General features: G+C 29.3%; 1 protein-coding gene across 1 annotated transcript; it reads left to right on the forward strand.

Moving 5' to 3' along the window:
• Positions 1–8,388: 8,388 nt before the first annotated feature.
• Positions 8,389–19,057, forward strand: LOC131179523 (membrane protein PM19L-like). The gene is made up of 4 exons (XM_058146402.1): positions 8,389–8,515; positions 8,630–8,639; positions 18,719–18,876; positions 18,948–19,057. The coding sequence occupies exons 1-4, from the start codon at positions 8,389–8,391 to the stop codon at positions 19,055–19,057; spliced, it is 405 nt and encodes a 134-aa protein (XP_058002385.1).
• The last annotated feature ends 1,707 nt before the right edge of the window (positions 19,058–20,764 follow it).

Consider the following 20,764-nt stretch of genomic DNA (forward strand, 5'->3'; position numbering starts at 1 on the left):
TGGTTCAAATTACACTTCTATATTCACAAGCCACACATCCATAACTCAATCATATCACATGGCCCATCCTGGGCCCATCCAAATAGTCAACAATTATAATTTAAAAAATTATAATTTAGTCCCTACAATTACTCATTTTACAAAAACTACCCAAATGAGCTCTAAAAATTCTAAAAATTCTAAAATTGTAAAAATCATGTCCTCTAACCCAATGTGCTCTACTTGTCTAATTGGAGTCTCCATATATCTACGCTTCACATAACCAAATAACTGAAACACAAAACTCAATTAATGCAAATTAAAATACAATTATTTGATTAAAAGCAAAATTTATTTTAAGTACTCGATTGAGTTTTTCGCCTAACTTTTATAGACTAGATGAATTTATTATGTTTTTTAAATAAGACGGCACATAAACAATCAACAATATGAATAGAAACATTTATAGTTTTTTGGGACCACATACCAAAAAAGGAATTAAAAACAGATTCGCTGTTGATTTTCTCTCTTATTTGTATATCTTTAAGGAGAAATTAATATTTGATATGTCTTGATTTAGTGAATAAAAACAATAAAAACATAGCACTACAACAAGAGCGGAGTCAAATAGTTAAGTTAATAAGGTAAAAATTTTTTTATTTCACTCAGTTTAAAGAAAAATATATTTATCAAATAAATTATTTATTGAAAAAATAAAAGAATACATGTAAATTTTTAGTATATAATAGTAATTAAATTGAAAAAGAAAATATTTTCATAAAATAATAAATTTTTATTATAATATTAAATTTACTATTATTCTCTATGAGTTTTTTTTTAAATAAAATTTCATCATGAAGAATGAAGAAATTATTTCTTTTTAAATATAATCGCATTGCAATTATGTGAAAGAAAATTTTTGTGTCAAAAAAGTTTTTTTCATTCACTTTAATTGCCATCAAGGTTTTTCATGGGACGAATTAAACCCCTAAATTAAAACGATGTGAGTAATTCTTATCAATTAAAAATTAATACATATATCAATATTTAAAAAAAAAAAAATTTGAGCACACTCTATTCATGTAGAATAATATGAAGAGTGGGGTTAGTTATTTATCTTTTAATAGGAGCGATTAGTGAAAAATAAATGACCAAAATTTCTCTTAGTTTATTTGACTCTACTACGATGCATTCGTCAATATCTCTACTTGATTAACTTGAAATATTTGAGAACTGAAATTGGTAATTGAAAAATTAAAAGATTACTTATGTATTAAATAGTAAATATTGTGTTTGAAAAGTAAGAGTTATTCATATTTATTTACTTCGAAAAGTAAATATGTGCAAAAAAGATAAATTTGCACTTGATTAAAAAAGTGAATTTTTTATTGAGAAAATGTAAATATATGTAAAAATGTAAATGAGAGTTTTAAGAAATTGAAAGGCTGTTTTATTTAAAAAATATAAACATTTGCAAAAAAATTTGTAAATTGACTTTATGAAAAATTAAAGAGCAGATTTGTTTGAACTAAAATATGAACATGAAATTGTAAATTGCATTGAATACTGAAATGACTGATTACAATAATGGTAACATTTATAGAAAAATTAGAAATTGATTGCTTTAATTAAAAATAAAGATAAGACTATAATTAAATATGATATTAGACTGAAAAAGTAAAAAATTATTTAAAAATATAAAAAGATTATTAAATTATAAAAAAATTAAATTAAAACATTGTATCTGTTAGGTATTGATTGATTGTTGTTGTTATTTGTGTCATTTTATATAAAGCCTGTACGTCAATTTATAGATAAGAGTTGCTTAGTGACTAAGTCTTGTGATTATCACTATCTTCACCACTTGCATCTTTTTCTCTCACTAACCCACTTCTTGGAACTTTCCATAACCACAAAAAGTCACCCACTACCTCTATAATCACCCACTCACACCACTTTGCCTACTTATCCACTATTTCACTTTCTTGTCCATCATTTTCAGTAGATATTTTTGAACACTGAATATCTATAATTATCTAATAAATAATATCAACTTATACGAGTAATTATTTAATTAGTCTAACTCTATATAATTAATACCCATAGACTATTAGTCTTTTGTTAGCTTAAGTTGTGGACATATTCACATTAAATTAACAATTTAATTTAACATTTAAGACCTATTAATTAATTAGAGTCTAAAAATATTGAAATTAAATTATAGTGTAAACAGAAACCTATCTATCAATCGAAAACATCTTGAGATGAAGACATCTCATGTTCAAATTTAAATAATTTTTTTAAATTTACTTTTTTAAGTAATATTTAAAAATGATATTTTAGGGAAGAACTTAGTGTTTGTGAATTTTTTTAAACTAGGATTTTATTTTAAAGTTGGTTTTTGTGAATTTTTTTAAACTAGTATTAAAAATAAAATAAAAATCAGTCAATAATATATAAAATATTATTTTTATATTCTCAATAATTAAAAATATCTTAAAGTTAAGAAATTTCTTAATTATTTAAAAATTTAGAAATTAAAAAAAAATGAATTTGGTTCCAAATTCTCCAGCGAAGGTGAGATTAAGACCTGTGTTCGCTCCCTCACAAAATATGTCCAAAATCTCTCTAGTTTAGTCAATCTTCAATGGAATAGCAATGCCAGCGAGTTTCCCGATTTATATCATCTCATGAACAGCCAACACAATGTCAAATGTGTCAGATATGGTTTTAGTGACAAAGTATGGTGAGAATGGTGGGGGTGAGCGTGCGTTGAGTTGCTGGTTGAGACATGGGCCTTCTCTGCTTGTGGGTTGGGTCAAATGAGAAGATGGTGATGGGTCTAGTCTACGCAATAAAAATCTCCTGAACCGAAAGATGACTGTGAAAGAAGCAACGGTTTGAAGGAGAAGATCTGACAAAATATTGATATGATTTTAGATTTTATATTTAATTTTTGTTTTGATTATTCATGTAAAAAAATATATCAAATGTAACTCCACTCAAAAGCTAACTCAATTAACGAGATTTGTTTAAATTTAATATTTAGCACAAAATTTTTATTCTAAATTAACATGAAATAACACACTCTTTATGTTCAAATATAGGCATTTAAAGCATGAAATTTGTAATAAATATATTTATTATGACCTAATATTAAATTAGTGTAGACTATAATACCATGTAGTAAAATTAAATTAAGCCTAACTGTACCTAAAAAGTTAATTTAAAGAGAAAAAATTTATTAAATTTTGTATTTAGCATAAAATCCCCGTCCCAAATCAATGTGAAATTATAATTTGGCTTTTGCTACCTTATAAATACTGTTGTTATATTTTGGGTATTATTGATTATTATGGAAATATTATGTGGATTTTTTTATTGTTAATTAATTTTTCATTTGATTTCACTGTTGAGTTCAAATGTTTAAAATTTTATAAAATAATATTCTATTCATTTGTAGGTCTCAGTTGCCATATATTTAATTTAATAATTGTTCACATAATTAAATTTTAGATTCAATTAATAAAAAATTAAAACACAAGACTCAATTAATGCAAATTAAAATACAATTATTTGATTAAAAGCAAAATTTATTTTAAGCACTCAATTGAGTTTTTCACCTAACTTTTATAGACCAGGTGAATTTATTATGTTTTTTAAATAAGATGGCACATAAACAATCAACAGTATGAACAGGAACATTTATAGCTTCTTGGGACCACATACCAAAAAAGGAATTAAAAAGAGATTCGCTGTTGATTTTCTCTTTTATTTGTATATCTTTAAGGAGAAATTAATATTTGATATGTCCTGATACAGTGAATAAAAACATACATAATTTAAAAATATATAAATTAAATAAAATCAATTTCACATAGTAACAATATTAAATAAAAAAACTTGCATAGTTTTGAAACTTACATGAGATTCATTTGATGTTATTATTGAAATTATTATTAAAATTACTTTTTTAAATATATTAATTAAAAAATATTAAAAAATAATTAAATTTTTTTATTATTTATTTTTTTTAATAATATATAAAATAATATTTTTATTTAAAAAAATAATTTTAACTTACAAAATTCAATACTAAACACTAACCATGCGGATTGTTTTGGAGGCAAGCTCAAACTTTCTAATATTTAGAAAGGGGGACAGCTCACCAGCCTACTGAAACATGCCAACCACTGATGAGGTCCGTCTCTCAGCCACTGACAAATAATTTAAAAATATATGTTTTTAAAAAATTTAACATTTAAATTTACCCAATTCAAATTAATCGAAATCAAATAAAATTTAAAATTATTTTTATACGTTTCATTTGAAATAAATAATTTATAAAAAAAAATAATTAAATTTTTATATAATTATTTTTATTTTTTAAATAATTTTTTTAAATTAAAAAATTGAAATTTTTTATTTTAAATATAAAAAAAATTTAATTAAATTAATTTTTTATAAAATTCTAGAATTCAAACAGGGTAAAGCAAAATCAAAACCGAATTGGTTCCTATAATTTGACTTCTTCCACATGAATTCATCAGTGTTTTCTTCGCTCTCTCTTTTTTAATCATCCCTCATTTTCTTCTCTTACTTTTCCTCTTTTGGAAAAATAATTTTTGAACCAACGAGCAAAATTTTAAATTAGAGATATTTTATATTTATTATAGTAAAGCGTGTGTGTCTTTCATGGCTAATTTAATTTTAATTCACTTTATTTATACTATTAAATTAAATTTTAATAATTCATTTAATGATAATTATTGATAAAATAATATTTATTTTAAAAAAAAAGCCCACAAGCCCAATAATTCAGAAACTTTAAATTAGGAAAACCAGGAAGATGCTGTTGGCTACTAGCTTCTCACACCGTCGGCCCTTTTTGGTGGCGAAAGAGGGGCAGCTTCAACTGGGAGAAACAAGGATCTTCACTAAAACACATTCGCTACCCTTCCAACTGGTGGCATGGCTCCAGATGTCCCAAAGTACACAACTATAACTCACAGTTTCTGGATGGTGGCACATGGCAGAGCTCATGGTGTCTCATTCTCTTATAACTCATAAGGATCAACCACCACCAGTGCAACAACAACCTTTCACAGTCAAAACAAGGACAACCAGTCAGCTACTACAGCTTGAGTCAAGCACACGCAGAGCAGGTCCTTAGCAATCTCTTATGTGGGGTTTCCGCATATATACGGATTGAATCAAGTAATAAATTGATGAATTAAGTATTATTTCAATGAGAATTTGTGTTTGAATATTAAATTATGAATAAAATGATTATTTGAGTGAATAATAATAAAAATATAGTGTAAATGCAAATAAATTTGATAAAATTAGTTAATCTAAACAAAATAAATAAAGAGCACAGCAAATAAATTTTTAATTTAGATGTAATTAAACTAAATTAATAATAGATAATTAAAATTAAAGGCTAATTAATGGTAAAAATGATTCTAGAGTTGGGGTTTATGCATAAATTAATTAAAATTTATCTTAGTTCATCAAATTTTAAAAGAAAATAGAGTTTGAAGGTGATTAATTTTAAAATCTTTTGATATATTTTTTAAGCAAATTAAAGTGTATTTTAAGAAAACCAAACATACTTTTATACGATATTTAATTCACTTAAAATCCATTAAATTTTGTAATCAATCAATGAGTCATCTTAAATATCTAGTTTATTTTCTAAATCTAGGTGATTTTAAGTTCTAATATTTGATTATCTATAAATGATTTTCACCTTTTATTTATTTAATAAAAGATTAAGATAATATCCAATACGTACCAACATTAGACAGGTAAAATAGGCACACAAAGAGAAGAATCAAAACTCATATTTATATAAAATTTGATATAAACCAGTTCAAATTTACAAATTTATCTAAAACATAATTTCCAACTCTGAAATTTAAAGATTCTACTCACTTATGTTGATATTTACAAGAGTAAATAATGAAAAAGTAAAAAAAAAAAAACATGATAAGGAACTAAAAATAGAAGAAGTCAGGGAAAATAACCCAAAATCTCGAAATTCTGAAGCTTCCAAAAATGGTGGCAGCAACTCCTTTGTTCAGGATTAATGGTGTTTTCTCCTCCTTTTTATATTTGTGATTTTCTTTCCTTCTTACTTTTTAAGACAAAAACTAGAAAAAGATGTTTTTATATGGTTTTAAAAGCTATCATAAAGTAAGTCTAAAAATGAATAAAGACCAATAAATAGATAGGAGGTTAGATATATAAATTTTTAGGTTAGCAAAGTTTTTCAACTCTGAGTTGCTTGCTGATGAAGTTGTTTATCATAAGCAACGTCTTAAGCAAATTCCAGATTCTAAATGGCCTATCTGCATAGGGTAAGTAGCATTTTAAATAATATACTTAACTTTTAGCTTGGCCCAAGTCACATCTTAAGCACCACGATATACCATAAGTAGGACCTCAAGCAACTTCTCATGCAAATGTTGGCAGGTTTGATATTGATAATTTTGAAAGTGCTGAAATTAAGTTGCGCTAGACTTGTTGCTTACCCTATGTAATAGGCTAAGCAGTGCAATATACCATAATCTATTAAAAATATCAAAATTATAAAAATTATATATAAAGTAATTAAAATTAATAATTAAATTAAAATAAAACTAAAAACATAAAAAATACTTAATTTTAAAGATAAAATAATATAAAATTATACTAAAATGTCTGTATAAAATGAGTGTAACAATCTCCCTCCATGAAGCACCGTACCTGCACTCAAAATGACAAAAGAAAACTATGTACAACTCAAACCAAAAGTGGGGAAAGAGGAATCACACTCCAGATTAAGAGAAGAAGCCATTTCCTATCCAAATGGCGTCGGAGAAAGTAACAAAGTAAAAAGAATGAACGAAGTCTGTAGAAGAAAAACTGCAAACGAGAGAAAAATCTCTCTCTAGAAGCTAAAGAGATACAGGCAGTGACCTTACGCATGCCACAAATTAAAGGGGAAAAAAACAAATCAAATCCCACCCTTTTACACGCCAAGCCCAAATCCTTTGAATGTAAAGAAATATTCTGGAAAAAGCAAAGTACAGCCAAATATAAGCACCTTCCTAAGGAGGTCCTACGTACTTACAGCCAAAAGAAAATATTCGATCTTACATAACCTGTACTTGCAAACAAAGTCCACAATTAATTAATAAGGCTCTCTATGCATAAGATATTATGTTGAAATTTTAAATATATAAGGAAAAATGATAAAATAATCTTTATAGTTTAAAATATCCATAAATCAGTTTTTACATATAATTTTAAATAAATTTGATTATCATAAACTCAAACTTATATATATTAAAATAAATCTTATAATTTTTAAATTAATATCAAAATTTTTATATTTATTAAGATATTTTCATTAATTCTATACAAATTGTAATATAACTATTTGATTTAAAATTTTTAAACTAGTTTTTATGTTATATCGTTCTTATATATATTAAATGCACAATTTTTTTAAAATCAAATGATTAATCTCAATGACGGATCTAATTTTTTTTTTTACTAAGTTAATATATAAAAAAATGTATATCAAAAATAAAAATTTTAAATTAATTTTCAAGTATTAAAAATTTAATTAAATTAATCTAATTAATATTTTTATGTAAAAATAAATAGCTACTAAATTTATTTAAATCATAAAAATAAGCAATCTCTTTTATTATTTACTAAAAAGAATATTTAATAATTAAATTTACGAAGATATATATATATATATATATATATATATATATATATATATATATATATATATATATATATATATATATAATATATCAATTTGAACAAAAACTATTAATTAAATTACCATCAAAAATTTGAAAGTTCCAAAACTTATTTCTCTTTAAAAATTATCAGTATTATTAGAAATATAAAATTATTTATGGAAGTAAGCTTAAATCGACTGATTTCTTAATTCAGTTGTTTTGTACATCGAACATACATATATCTAAAACAAGCTAGAAGCTGATAAGTAGCTAGGGTTAGGTTTATCTGGAACAGAACATTGAAAGTGGATATGCACTGTTTGGATAGGAACTTTGAGATTACTAGAGAGAGAAGGCTTCAACCTTCAAGGTAGACGTAATATGGAAGTTGACAGCTGTCCTACCACCTGTAATGCAAACCAAGCATGCAGGTGTTCATTGGTTTACACGTATACATAGAATTGCAGACACCTTCTCTATGCTTAGAATTGCAGACACCTTCTCTATATTAGCCTCCTGTTTTTACACTCTTTACCATTAACAAAACTATCTACAGGCTGCAATGGAAAGTAATGGATTTGCATTCTAAGAGATACTTGATTTCTTCTGGGTTTGGGGGTTTTTGAATTAAAGGGTTAAGGTTAAAAAGAAAGGAAAGGAAGATATGGTAACTGCTGGCAGGAACATAGCAGCTCCACTGCTGTTTATTAACTTCATCTTGTATGTTATTGCGTTAGGCTTTGCTAGTTGGTGTCTTAATAGGTATATCAATGGCAAAACCTACCATCCGAGTACTCTCTCTCTCTCTCTCTCTCTCTCTCTCTCTCTCTCTCTCTCTCTCTCTCTCTCTCTCTCCTTCTGCTATAAATTTTTCACTTGGATTACATAATTGTAAAATTTTTCAGGTTTTGGGGGGAAATGTAAAATAATTCTTAATAAATCATAACAATTAAGATTCAACTATCACCATAATAATGGATCTTGAACAAATAAATTCTCACAGATCTAGAAAGCGTACCTGATCTAGAAAGCGTACATGATGGGGAGTTTTAATTGAGCCATGGTAATAATTGAGAGAAACCATTTGATTCAATAAACTGATTTATCCCTCTTGACCCTTCTTGATTCACACACAAAACATTGATTGAAGACTTTCTTGAGATGACCCTAATATCTCTGACTATGAAAGAGAATGTATGTGACTTTATAGGTAGAGAGAGGACCAGCTCATATATATATATATATATATACAATACTTAATTTGGTACGTCCATCTTATACAATTAGAATTAGGATTTACTTCAATTAAAGTAATCCTTATATAATTAGGATTTGTATTAATTAAAGTAAATATCAATTAATATTGAGCTACATTAAATGAATTGATTTTAGCTCATATGGTAATATTAATTACCAGATAAAATCTTACATTCTACCACTTAGCACAATAATTAAGTGATATAAACTTTAATAACATAAACATTAAGCGCGTATGGAATAAACAAATCATTTCTATAATGTACTTCATAATTACCTTCCTATAATAAATTACGAAGTGTGGGTTACGGCGGTTATATATTGTTTAATCACATTCTTCCTTCCATATATCACAACACTAGCAAGTTACCATAGTAGGTACATAATGGATTATGTATCTCATATCATGGTTCACAATAATGTCTTAAAAAGACTTTTTCCGTTATCATTCACTCAAGATATTATGTATATACAATTATGAGAAAATAAAAAATTTATTAATATATGTCAGAAAACATGTCAATAAGCTCAGAGTGTCAAAGCAAATACATCATTAATTAATACAACCAAGTAGCAACTTACCATAGTAGGTACATAACGAATATATGTGTATCACATTATGATCCACAATAATGTCTTGAAAAAACTTTTTCTGTTATCATTCACTCAAAATATTATGTGTACATAATTATGAGAAAACAAAAAATTCATTAATATATGTCAGAAAACACGTCAATAAGCTCAGAGTATCAAAGCAAATACATCATTAATTAATACAACCAAGACTCATTCTAAGCACATGTTCTTTAAATGTAACTTTTAGTCAACGGATCTGCAATCATGAGATCAATATTAATGTGCTCAATAGACACTCTTCGTTTCTAAACTTCCTCCTTAACGGTAAAATATTTTAATTCCATGTGTTTGGCACCCTTCGAATATTTGTCGTTCTTGGAGAAAAATACTGCTGCAGAATTATCATAATAAATTCTCAGTGGCTTGCTAATGGTGTTGAGTACCCAAAGTCCTGAGATAAAGTTTCGCATCCATAATGCATGAATTGTGGCTTCAAAATAAGCCACAAATTCTGCTTCTATAGTGGATGAAGCATAATAGATTGTTTGCCACTTTTCTATGATACTGCCCCTTCAGCTAATAGGAACAAGTAGCCAAAAGTAGACATTCTACTGTCAACACATCCAGCAAAATCTGAATCTAAGTATCCAATCACTTCTAAATGATTAGATCTCCTATAAGTAAGCATGTGATCCTTAGTTCCTTGCAGGTATCATAAAACTTTATTTGCAGCTTTTCGGTGATGGATTCTAGGATTGCTTTGATATCTACCAAGCATTCCAACGGTAAAGCTAATGTCGGGTCTTGTGCAGGTTTGAGCATACATCAAACTGCCCACAACTGAAGCATAAGAAATTGATTCCATTTCTTTATGTTCCACATCATTCTTTGGACATTGATTGAGATTGAATTTATCCCCTTTTCATATGGGACCAATTCTTGTTGAATATTTATGCATATTAAATCTCTTTAGAATTCTATTAATATAAGCTTTTTGAGATAATCCCAACAGTCTTTGTGATTTATTATGAAATGTTTCTATTTCAATCACAAAGGATGCCTCTCCCATATCTTTCATTTCAAAATTCATTGAGGGAAAATCTTTAATCTCACGTAATATGCCCAAATCATTTGCAGCAAGCAAGATATCATCAACATACAGAATTAAGAAAATAAACTTACTCCCACTGATCTTTTGATAGATACATTGATCAACGATGTTTTCCTTAAAATCAAAAGACTTTATGATATCATTGAACTTAATATACCACTAGCGGGAAGCTTGCTTAAGTCTGTATATTGATTTCTTAAGTTTACACACCATATGGCCTTTTCCTTCAACTGAGAAACCTTCAGGTTTGTCTATATAAACTTCCTATTAAAGTTCTATATTTAGAAAGGCTGTTTTCACATCCATTTGATGCAACTCTAAGTCATAATGAGCCACCAATGCTATGATAATTCTTAGTGAGTCTTTCTTTGAGACTGGTGAAAATGTTTCTTTATAGTTAACACCATCCTTCTGAGTATAATCCTTGGCAACAATTCTTGCTTTATATCATTCAATTTTGCCATTCGAGTCACACTTGGTCTTAAAGACCCATTTACACCCAACTTGTTTAGATCCTTTAGGCAATTCGACGAGATCCCATACTTTGTTTTGTTCCATAGATTTTAACTCATCTTTCATGGCATCTAACCACTTATCAGACTCATTACTTTCTATAGCTTATGAAAAGGAAACTGGATCTTTATTAATTCCTATGTCAAAATCTGACTCTTGCAAGTAAACCACGTAATCATTAGCAATTACCGATCTCCTTTCTCTTTGAGATCTTCTTAATGGAATTTCTTGTGGTTCCCCTTCATTAGCTCTTTGTAGGTTAGCTTCTTCAGGATGTGTTTCATTATTATGTTGTGTAGCATTATTAGGTCCTTCAACAACTGTTGGAACAACATGTGGAGTAGGAGTGGATATTAAAACTTTAATAGGCACATGAAAATTAACTTTATTTTCTTATATATCCACATCCTCTCTCTCAACACTCCCACTAACTTTACCATTCTCAATGAATCTTACATTACCAGTTTCCACAATTCTTAGACTATGGTTTGGAACATAAAACCTATATCCTTTAGATTTCTCTGGATAACCAATAAAGTGTCCACTTATCGTTTAAGAATCTAATTTCTTTTCATGTGGATTATAAATTTTTACTTCCACTTGGCAACCCCAAAAATGTAGGTGCCTTAAACTAGGTTTCCTTCCAGTCCATAATTCATAAGGTGTCTTTGAAACTGGCTTGTTAGGAACCCTATTTAACAAGTATACAGCGGTTTTAAGTGCATACATCCACAAAGATATAGGTAAAGAAGAGTTACTTATCATACTCCTAACCATATCCTTTAAAGTCCGATTTCACCTTTCCGCCACCCCATTTTGTTGAGGAGTACTTGGCATAGTATATCATGCATATATACCATAACTTTCTAAGAACTTTACAAATGGACCAGGACATTATCCCATTTCAATGTGTTTCCCATAGTATTCACTACCTCCATCTGACCTTACTATTTTTACTTTTCTATCTAATTACCTCTTAACCTCATTTATGTACACTTCAAGTGCATTTATTGATTGAGATTTTTCATTAAGCAAATAAATATGTTCATAACATGAAAAATAATCAATAAAGGTAATAAAGTATTTTTCTCTACCGAAAGATGGAGTATCAAAAGGCCCACATATATTAGTGTATATAATTTCAAGAAGCTTATTGCTTATTGTGATTTCTTTCTTATTGTGTTTGGTTTGCTTTCTCTTAATGCAATCCACACACATCAAGATCAGTAAAATCTAAACTCGGTAGAATCTCATTCTTTACCAACCTCGCTAATCTTTCTTTGAATATATGATCCAAACGCTTATGCCACCAAAAAGTAGAATCTTCATTCAGTCTACTACCCTTAATCCCAATATTGCTATAAGTGACAAGCAAGGATTCAGCAAAATTATCATCAAGTTTCAGCCTATATAAACCATCAACAAGAATTTCAAAACCAATAACAGAATTATTATTATTATTAAATAAACTAAAACATCCATGTCCAAACTTAACATTAAACTCAGATTCATCAAGTTTTGAAATAGAAATAACATTCCTAGACACTGAAGGTAGATAGAGAGTTTGTAAAAGATCTAAGTGATAACCATTGTCCAAGATCAAACGGTAAGACCTCATGCCTTCAATTGTGGCCTTCATCCAGTTCCCTATAAACAGGAAGTCTTTAGTTGAGTTCGTGGTTTGGATCGTAAGAAATCCCTGTATTAAGTTGGATACTTGAGTAGTACCACCAGAATCAAGCCACCAAGTATTATTAGGAACTTCAATTAAGTTTGATTCAAAACATACATAAACATAAGGATCACCTTTTGTAACACCCCTATATGCATAGCTATGTATAATTTATTGTTCCGGTGACCGGTTTCGGTCCGAATAATTAAGGGGATTAGAACCACAATTAAGTCACCTAGAAAAACCCTGAATGAAAATTTATAGGGATTACCAGATAGTAAAGTATAAATAAAAAAAACAAAGCATAAAAAGTTAAATGAGCCGATAGTCACAGCGATGGGTGACCTTACCGAGAAGTGACTACGAGGTCAGTCCTAACCCTAATTTTGAATGAGAAATTGTGACACCGCAGTCCTAAGCACTATTGCGAACCTAGTGAAAAATAGAAAATCACAGAAAAGAGCTGATAAGTAGGTCAAATAATTATGTTAGGACTCCGGAAGAAATACTAGATTATATACAAACCAGATCAAACCGGCGTGGGGCAAATTGGTCAATTCACCCCTAGAGGTGACTTCTGACCTAACTGTCCAATAAAATCAAAGAAATGAAAATTTTGAAATTTAGAATTAAATTAAAGAACCATGGAAAAATAAAGGAAAAAGAAAAGAAAATAAAAATTGAATTATGACCTTATCAAGATGACATTATGTATGACATCAAAAAGAAATTTTAATTTAATTATATTTAAATTGAATTGTTGCTATTGATGTTAGTTTGAGATATTTGGAGGTTTGGGTGTGATTGAAAAACCTTTGGAAGTGCTTTTCTACAGGTCTAAATTTTTTATTTTTCTTAATTACAGTCGGCACTCTGCCGAAATTTTTATAGAACTTGCAAAAAAATAAAAATGGATAAAAATTTTACCTAACTTTTAAACTTCAAATAAACATTTTAATATCTGCTAGAAATATTCACCACCTTCAAAAAGTACGAAAATTGTTTTAAAATCCCTTATAGCGTATTTAATGGGTTATCGGCAGGTAAAGTGCGGTAATTCATTAGGTACACTACGGGACCATGTTATGCCTTACAGAGGAGTAAGGTGTGACACCTTTCTTTTCAAACCAAGCTTTACGTTTCAGGTAATATTTCTGATAGTATCCTACTTTCTTATAGAAGCGACACTTATCTGCCATTTATTCCGTTTTCTCAGTTTGAGAAGCATTTGAAGATCATTTCTTTTTCTTCTTAAACTTGTTGGCCTTTGGTTTAAGTCCTTTACCAACTCCTTGACCCATAATATTGACAGAATGAGTCTCTTAATTCTTCAGTCTCATTTCTTCCTGAACTAGCTTACTGGCCAATTCATTAACATTCCACTTATCTTTAATAGTATTGTAATTGATTTGAAATGGCCCATATTCAGGAGGTAGTGAGTTCAGAATGAACTGCACCAAGAAGGAATCATCCATCGCCATCCTTAAGGTCTTTAGCATTGCTGCAATATCACTCATCTCTATAATGTTGTCACGACCCAACCTATGGGCCGGACTGGCACTAGGACCTGGGCCAGCCTAAAGCTGCCGAGGCCCGTAGTAAGCCTAACTATTCCTCGACCTAACTCTAAGGCCCATTTGAGCCCAATTTCAAGAATTCAACCGGACAGAGTCCAGCCATAAAATGGACCTTTCAACGGAGAGTTTTTGACTCATCCGACCTGTAAACACAATATATAATCAATTGGAGAGCTCAGCTCACCCTCCACATACTCATAATAACATAAAGTTAAATGGGAGCTCAGCTCCCTCATCCAGTCCAAAATACATGCATATAATAAGTTTACAGGTCCAACATGGTAATTATATTACAGATCCAAATCAAATAAATATTTCTAACACATGCGAAAATTCTAGAAATTAACAGAATTACACAAACATAAATAAACGACCTGCGAAGAAGAAAAGTAGGTTAACCACAACAATAATCCTCCTGTAGCCTGAAAAAATAATGAATAGGAGTGAGCGTTTGACTGAGAGAGTAAAATATCAATTTTAACCATAATCTCTATAGCTATCTAAAGCTAATGCACCCTGTGAAGTGAAATACAACATCGTCATAATTTTCATACAAACCACATCAAAAAGGCAATTTGGAGCACTCACACACCCGATAATGTCAAACAATACATATATGGGAGCTGATCCCTTATATAGCCCTCTTAATCCAACCTGTGCCAGCGATGAACTTAAGCCGGACTTTCGCTTAATAAACCAAATCGGGGTCCCAGCGAAGAACTCAAGCTGTGTCTACCCCGAAGGACCGGGTCCCAGCGAAGATCTCAAGCCGTGTCTACCCGTCCTGTTCATAGCCAACACCACACCATACGCACGTCAACTCACGCACACTGCTCCAAATTACCACAACAACATCCATGGCACTTTAACAATTATGAATGCAACATAAAACGTGCCTAGTGTTTAACTACATAGATACATATTTATAAGTGAAGCATGGGCATACTTGAACATATAATAATATCGAAATTACAATTAAAATTAATATTTTACTCAAAGACTCAACTGAAGTCACTGTGGCGACTGGGCGGAGGAGGAAGGCTGTCCCGGCTCACCTGACAATTTTATTACAATTATTTAATACAATTGACTTAATACAAACCAAGAAAAGACCAAATACGTCCTAAATCGTGCCGATAATCCGGCAGAGTCTCCCCTATACCTAGGACCTACCCAACCTGCAAAAAGGCTTAAAACACACTTCTATATCCACAAACCATATATCCACATCTCAATCACATCACACAGCCCCTCCTGGGCCCATCCAAACAGTCATCAATCACATAATATAAAATTATAGTTTAGTCCTCATAATTTAACCCTCTTGCAAAAACTACCCAATGAGTTCTAAAAATTCAAAAACTTTACCCCGCGGTCCTTAGCAATATTACTAAGCTAATGCAAAAAGAATCACAATTTTCTGAGCTACCACGAATATTTTATGGATTTTTAATCCAATTCAAGCATTAGAAAATTACGAAAAAGCAAGGTTCGGGTTTACCTATGCCGATTTCGATCTCGAAAATGCTCTCGGGACGTCTGATAACGGTGGGGTAGCCAAAATCTTGATCCAATTCCAAGACTTTTTCGGTAGCCGAAATTTCACAGACTCGGGCAATTGTCAAATTTCCACGAATTGAAGGTACCTACACTTAGCCCACAACACGGGGGTTAGTATATAATTTTTATGAAATTTTCTAAGCTCATTTAATGCTCAGAAAAATACTACGAAGTTTCGTGAGACCCACCAAAAAAACAGTGTCGAAAAATTTTAAAATTTATATTGCTGCGAAGCTCTAGACGAGTTCACGATTTGCGACAAATCTAGCCCAAAAGTTGAAATGGGTTAAAACTTTCTAGACAAAAATTGGGCAAACCGCTCGATGAATTTTGGTATTCTTGGTGTCTATGGAAAGCTCTCGAGGTGTAGATGGAGTTTGACATAAGACCCGACCCAATCGGTAGCCGGATCGGCCGAATTTCGGCTGGGAAGCTGAAGCAGCGCGCTGCGCGTTGGGTGGTCTTCGCGCGCGCTTTCCCGGCGTTCCAGGCGGCGGCCGGCGAGGAGGGAAGGGAGAGGTGGCGCGCCGCCGAGGTGGGGAGGCTAGGGTGGCGGCTGGCCGGCGAGGGGAGGTGAGAGGAGAGAGAAAACGGGAGGGGAAGGAGGGATGTCGGGTGCGTGAGGGAGAAAGAAGAAGAAAAAGTAAAGGGCCAGTCCGATTTGACTGGTCCGATCTGGCCTGGTTCGATTCGATCGGTCTGATTCAAGATACAAAATTTTGAATTTTTACTCTGCCTTGGGACCGAAAACAAGGCCCAAAAATTCTGAAAAAATTCTAGAAAACTCAGAAAAATTCGTAGAGTTCAAATATATTTTTAGTTTTGCCACGTGGTCTTTAAATTAATTTTTAAAAATATCAAAGTTTTATATTTTCGGGAAATCAAACTCGATTTCGAAATTTCAAAAAATTTCAAATAATTTCCTAAAATTTAAATAAAATAAAATATTAATATTACTCACAAAATAATAAATTTAAAAATTTGGGGTGTTACAAATGTGCTCATGCATACTCGTTGACTCATTATACTTCATGGTCATGAGTTGTGCCATTAGAGTACCAGCGAGTGACTTGTCTGCAGAACGAACCGTTCTTCCACAAAATTAAGGTATTCTTTTGCATTTTCAGTTTGCGAAATTGTTATCTTAATATTGTTTGCAATAGTCATTCGCAGAAATATAAGGCTTAATCTGTTTGACCGTTTCCATTGCTTATGGTACAACTTCTCTTCTTCACTGCTTGTATCTGTAATGGTAGTGGGTTTGTCTTCCAATAATGCTAAGTCAAGTTCCAAGACACCTAAATGGAACTTGACTTGCTCACACTATTCAGAGAAGTTTAGCCCATTGAATACAATAACAGATGAAGCTTGCGAATGAAGAGTAATAGCTGCAAAATATTATACACATACTCAAATTAAAATAGATTCAGACAATTCAAATAATTAGAGTATACTACAGTTCTCTTTTGGGTAGATACTATAATATACTATAATATACTTTCCTAAATTAAATGCCTTTAAAATTGGTTAGACAATAATTAAATTACATCAAATATACACGTTGTCTTTGGACATCTAATATATATTTGATAAAATATTATTTTTTTTTCATAATTCTCACTATCATAGAATAATTGATTTACCTTTGGGTAAAATCCTAAAATTCTGATGACTAGTGGGTATCAATTAATCCATTTTTCATTATAGGCATTTATTAGTATAGATAATTGATAATTTTTATATGCATATAAACATCATTCATAGTTCGGCCAATTTGATGATTAATAAACTATTAATTTTATTTTATTTTAGTTTGACCACTTTGGTGACTAACAAACTGAAATAAATATCATAAGGCATGCATATAATTATGTATCTTAATAAACCTAATATTTATTCATTCATTAGGCTTAACTACAAATCTTAATTAGATTTGGTAGAAAATATAATTTTTTTTAATTCTTTTCGGGAATACTTGTTCCCAATTTCATTTATTTTATGAACATGCTTTCAACATGTTGAACCTCCATGGCCTAATCCAATGTGTTTCACCCAAACTTAATTAATTTTCAATCCTTAAACCTTTAAAATTTATACTTCAATTCTAATTAAATCTAATATCAAGAATATCAACATTATGTTCATCATAAATTTAATAGAGAAATTTAATTGTTTAAAACTTTGAGCTCTGATACCATATATAAAATAATTTTTAATAGATCATAACAATCATAAATATAATATGAATCATAAACATAAGATTCAACTATCACCCTAATAATGGATCTTGAGCAAATAAATTCTCACAGATCTAGAAAGTGTACCTGATACAGAATTTTAGTTAAACCATTGTAATAATTAAGAGAGACCATTTGATTCAATAAATTGATTTATCACTCTTGACCCTTCCTAATTTAACTACAAAACTTTATTGATGGAAGACTTTCTTGAGATGACCCTAATATCTCTGATGTTATGAAAGAGAATGTGTGTGACCTTATGGGTAGAGAGATGACCAGCTCATATATATATATATATATCCAAGAGTTAATCTAGTACGTCCATCAAGTATACTTATACAATTAGAATTAGGATTTAGTTCAATTAAAGTAATTCTTGTATAATTAAGATTTGTATTAATTAAAATAAATATCAATTAATATTAAACCATATTAAAGGAACTGATTTTGACCCATATGATAATATTAATTACCGGATTAAATCTTATAAATGGAGCAACAGTTTTCTTCCTCACCTTTGCCATGTTAGCTTCTGTTCTTGGCATAGTATCCAAGTTTGCAGGTGGCACCCACATCAGGGCCTGGGGGAATGACGGTCTAGCTGCTGCTGGTTCCCTAGCTTTTGGATACAAATCCCTATCACTACCATTAACTTCTTACTTGGAAAATATACCAATACCATTGTTAATTTGATTGTTGTTAATTTGATTTTTTCGATTATTTTCAGGTTGGCATGCAAGCAAATAAACCTAGGAGGGCACAGACGTTGGAGACTCAGGGTCGTGGAAGCATTTATAATAATCTTGACACCATCTTCTGTGATTTGATTTTCATCCCTTTTGTTTGGGACTATGAGGTCTGTTTTGGACTTGCTCATTTTTAATGTTTAGCCCATTTGTGGTTATGCCATTGCAAGCCAGCACATGAAAGAATAAAATATGAAGATGGGCCGGCTAAGATAGCGCTGCAAAACAATAAATTATGTTTTAAGTTTTTTAATATAATTTTTTCTAATCTATTATTAACTACGGAAAGATCATAACTAAAGGCTGCTCTCCTCTTCACTGAGTTAATCCAATATATAATCAGTAGGCTTTCAATGAGTAAAAGAAATATGTAATGCAAATTTGTGATGAATTTAGCGTTCGTTTACTAAATTCAACCAATCAAGTAAAATATCAGAATAAAATATTTTCATTTTGCAAAGCATACCCAATTCTTCTGCCTAAAACAGGCATAGGCTTCCTCTGGTTTCCCTGGTACCGTCACATTTCCTCTGGTGTAAAAATTTATTAATTTATTTATTTTTAAATATTTTCTAAAATTTAATTTTTAAATATAAATAATGAAAAAATAATAATAATTAAATATAATTATTGATTTTTTATTTTTTAAATAGTTGAAATATATAATTGTTATAGAATTTCATTTTTAAAATATATTTTTAAATTAATTAAGGTACTAATTTCTTTTTAATCTTATATTATTTTTTAAAAATTCTCTAATCAAAACAATTTTAATTAATTAGAGCGTCTCAAGCTGTCTCAAAAATATAAAATATTGGAGTAAATAAAATTTGAGAAAGTAATTTAAATTTTGAGTTGTGAAGTAATTTTTTTTTATTTTTTAAATAGTTTTAATATATAATTATTATAAAATTTAATTTTTTAAATATAATTTTTAATTAATTTAATTTTTCAAATTTAAATAATAAAAAATATTAATTATTAAATATAATTATCATTCATTATTATATTTTTTAATTTTTAATTTAAAAATATCAATAGCAATAAAATCAAGACACTTGTTTACTTTGAAAGAGAATCAAAATCGTTTAGTAAAATGTTTTTAAATACATTTATTATTGTTATTATTATTGTTATTATTAAAGAATAACTAATAGTTATTAAAAAAAATTTATGGCCATTGAGGTCATTAATTTGAGAATAATTGTCAAACTTATTTATCCAAAGCTTATGGTTAATATTTTAGAGGTTTAATATTTTAAATAGCAATATTAAAATTCTTTCAATTAAATATTTTTTTTATTTAACAATGGCTTAATTAATTCTAGTATGAATTTTCTCTATTTTTACCTATAAATGGTTAATATCTTTTACTATTTGACACATACTAAATGTTTTTCTTTTCACCAAGGATTATCTTTTGATTTGGTCTAATTTTTCAAGAGTTAATGGTCTCCATTCACAAATCTTATTTATATATTTCTGTTGATTGTTATTTCTCTATAATATTAAAACAAATTTGTTGAACCTTAGAGGATAGTGATTTGTACCAAAATTATCTTTAAAACAGAGCCACCATGCCTCAAATTAATATTTTATTTTTAACCATTTTATCACTACTATTTTCTAGCAATATTTAATTTTCTTTAGCCTCCACTAATATCTCTATTTTTTTTAATTTGTAATTGAAGCAATATACATTTCTTACTTGGTTTATAATTCAATCACTCACTCGTTAATATTAATCAAACAATAATTAAAAGATATAAGGTCATATTTCATAATAAT

This window comes from Hevea brasiliensis, chromosome 4 (assembly GCF_030052815.1).
Source record: "Hevea brasiliensis isolate MT/VB/25A 57/8 chromosome 4, ASM3005281v1, whole genome shotgun sequence".
NCBI lineage: Eukaryota > Viridiplantae > Streptophyta > Magnoliopsida > Malpighiales > Euphorbiaceae > Hevea > Hevea brasiliensis.

What these genes read in the sequence shown, in the direction of transcription:
- LOC131179523 (XM_058146402.1), top strand. Translation starts at nt 8,389, where the DNA reads ATGGTAACTGCTGGCAGGAACATAGCAGCTCCACTGCTGTTTATTAAC. An exon ending in ATACAAATCCCTATCACTAC is followed by an intron (nt 18,877 to 18,947) that starts CATTAACTTCTT and finishes TGATTTTTTCGA; the next exon opens with TTATTTTCAGGTTGGCATGC.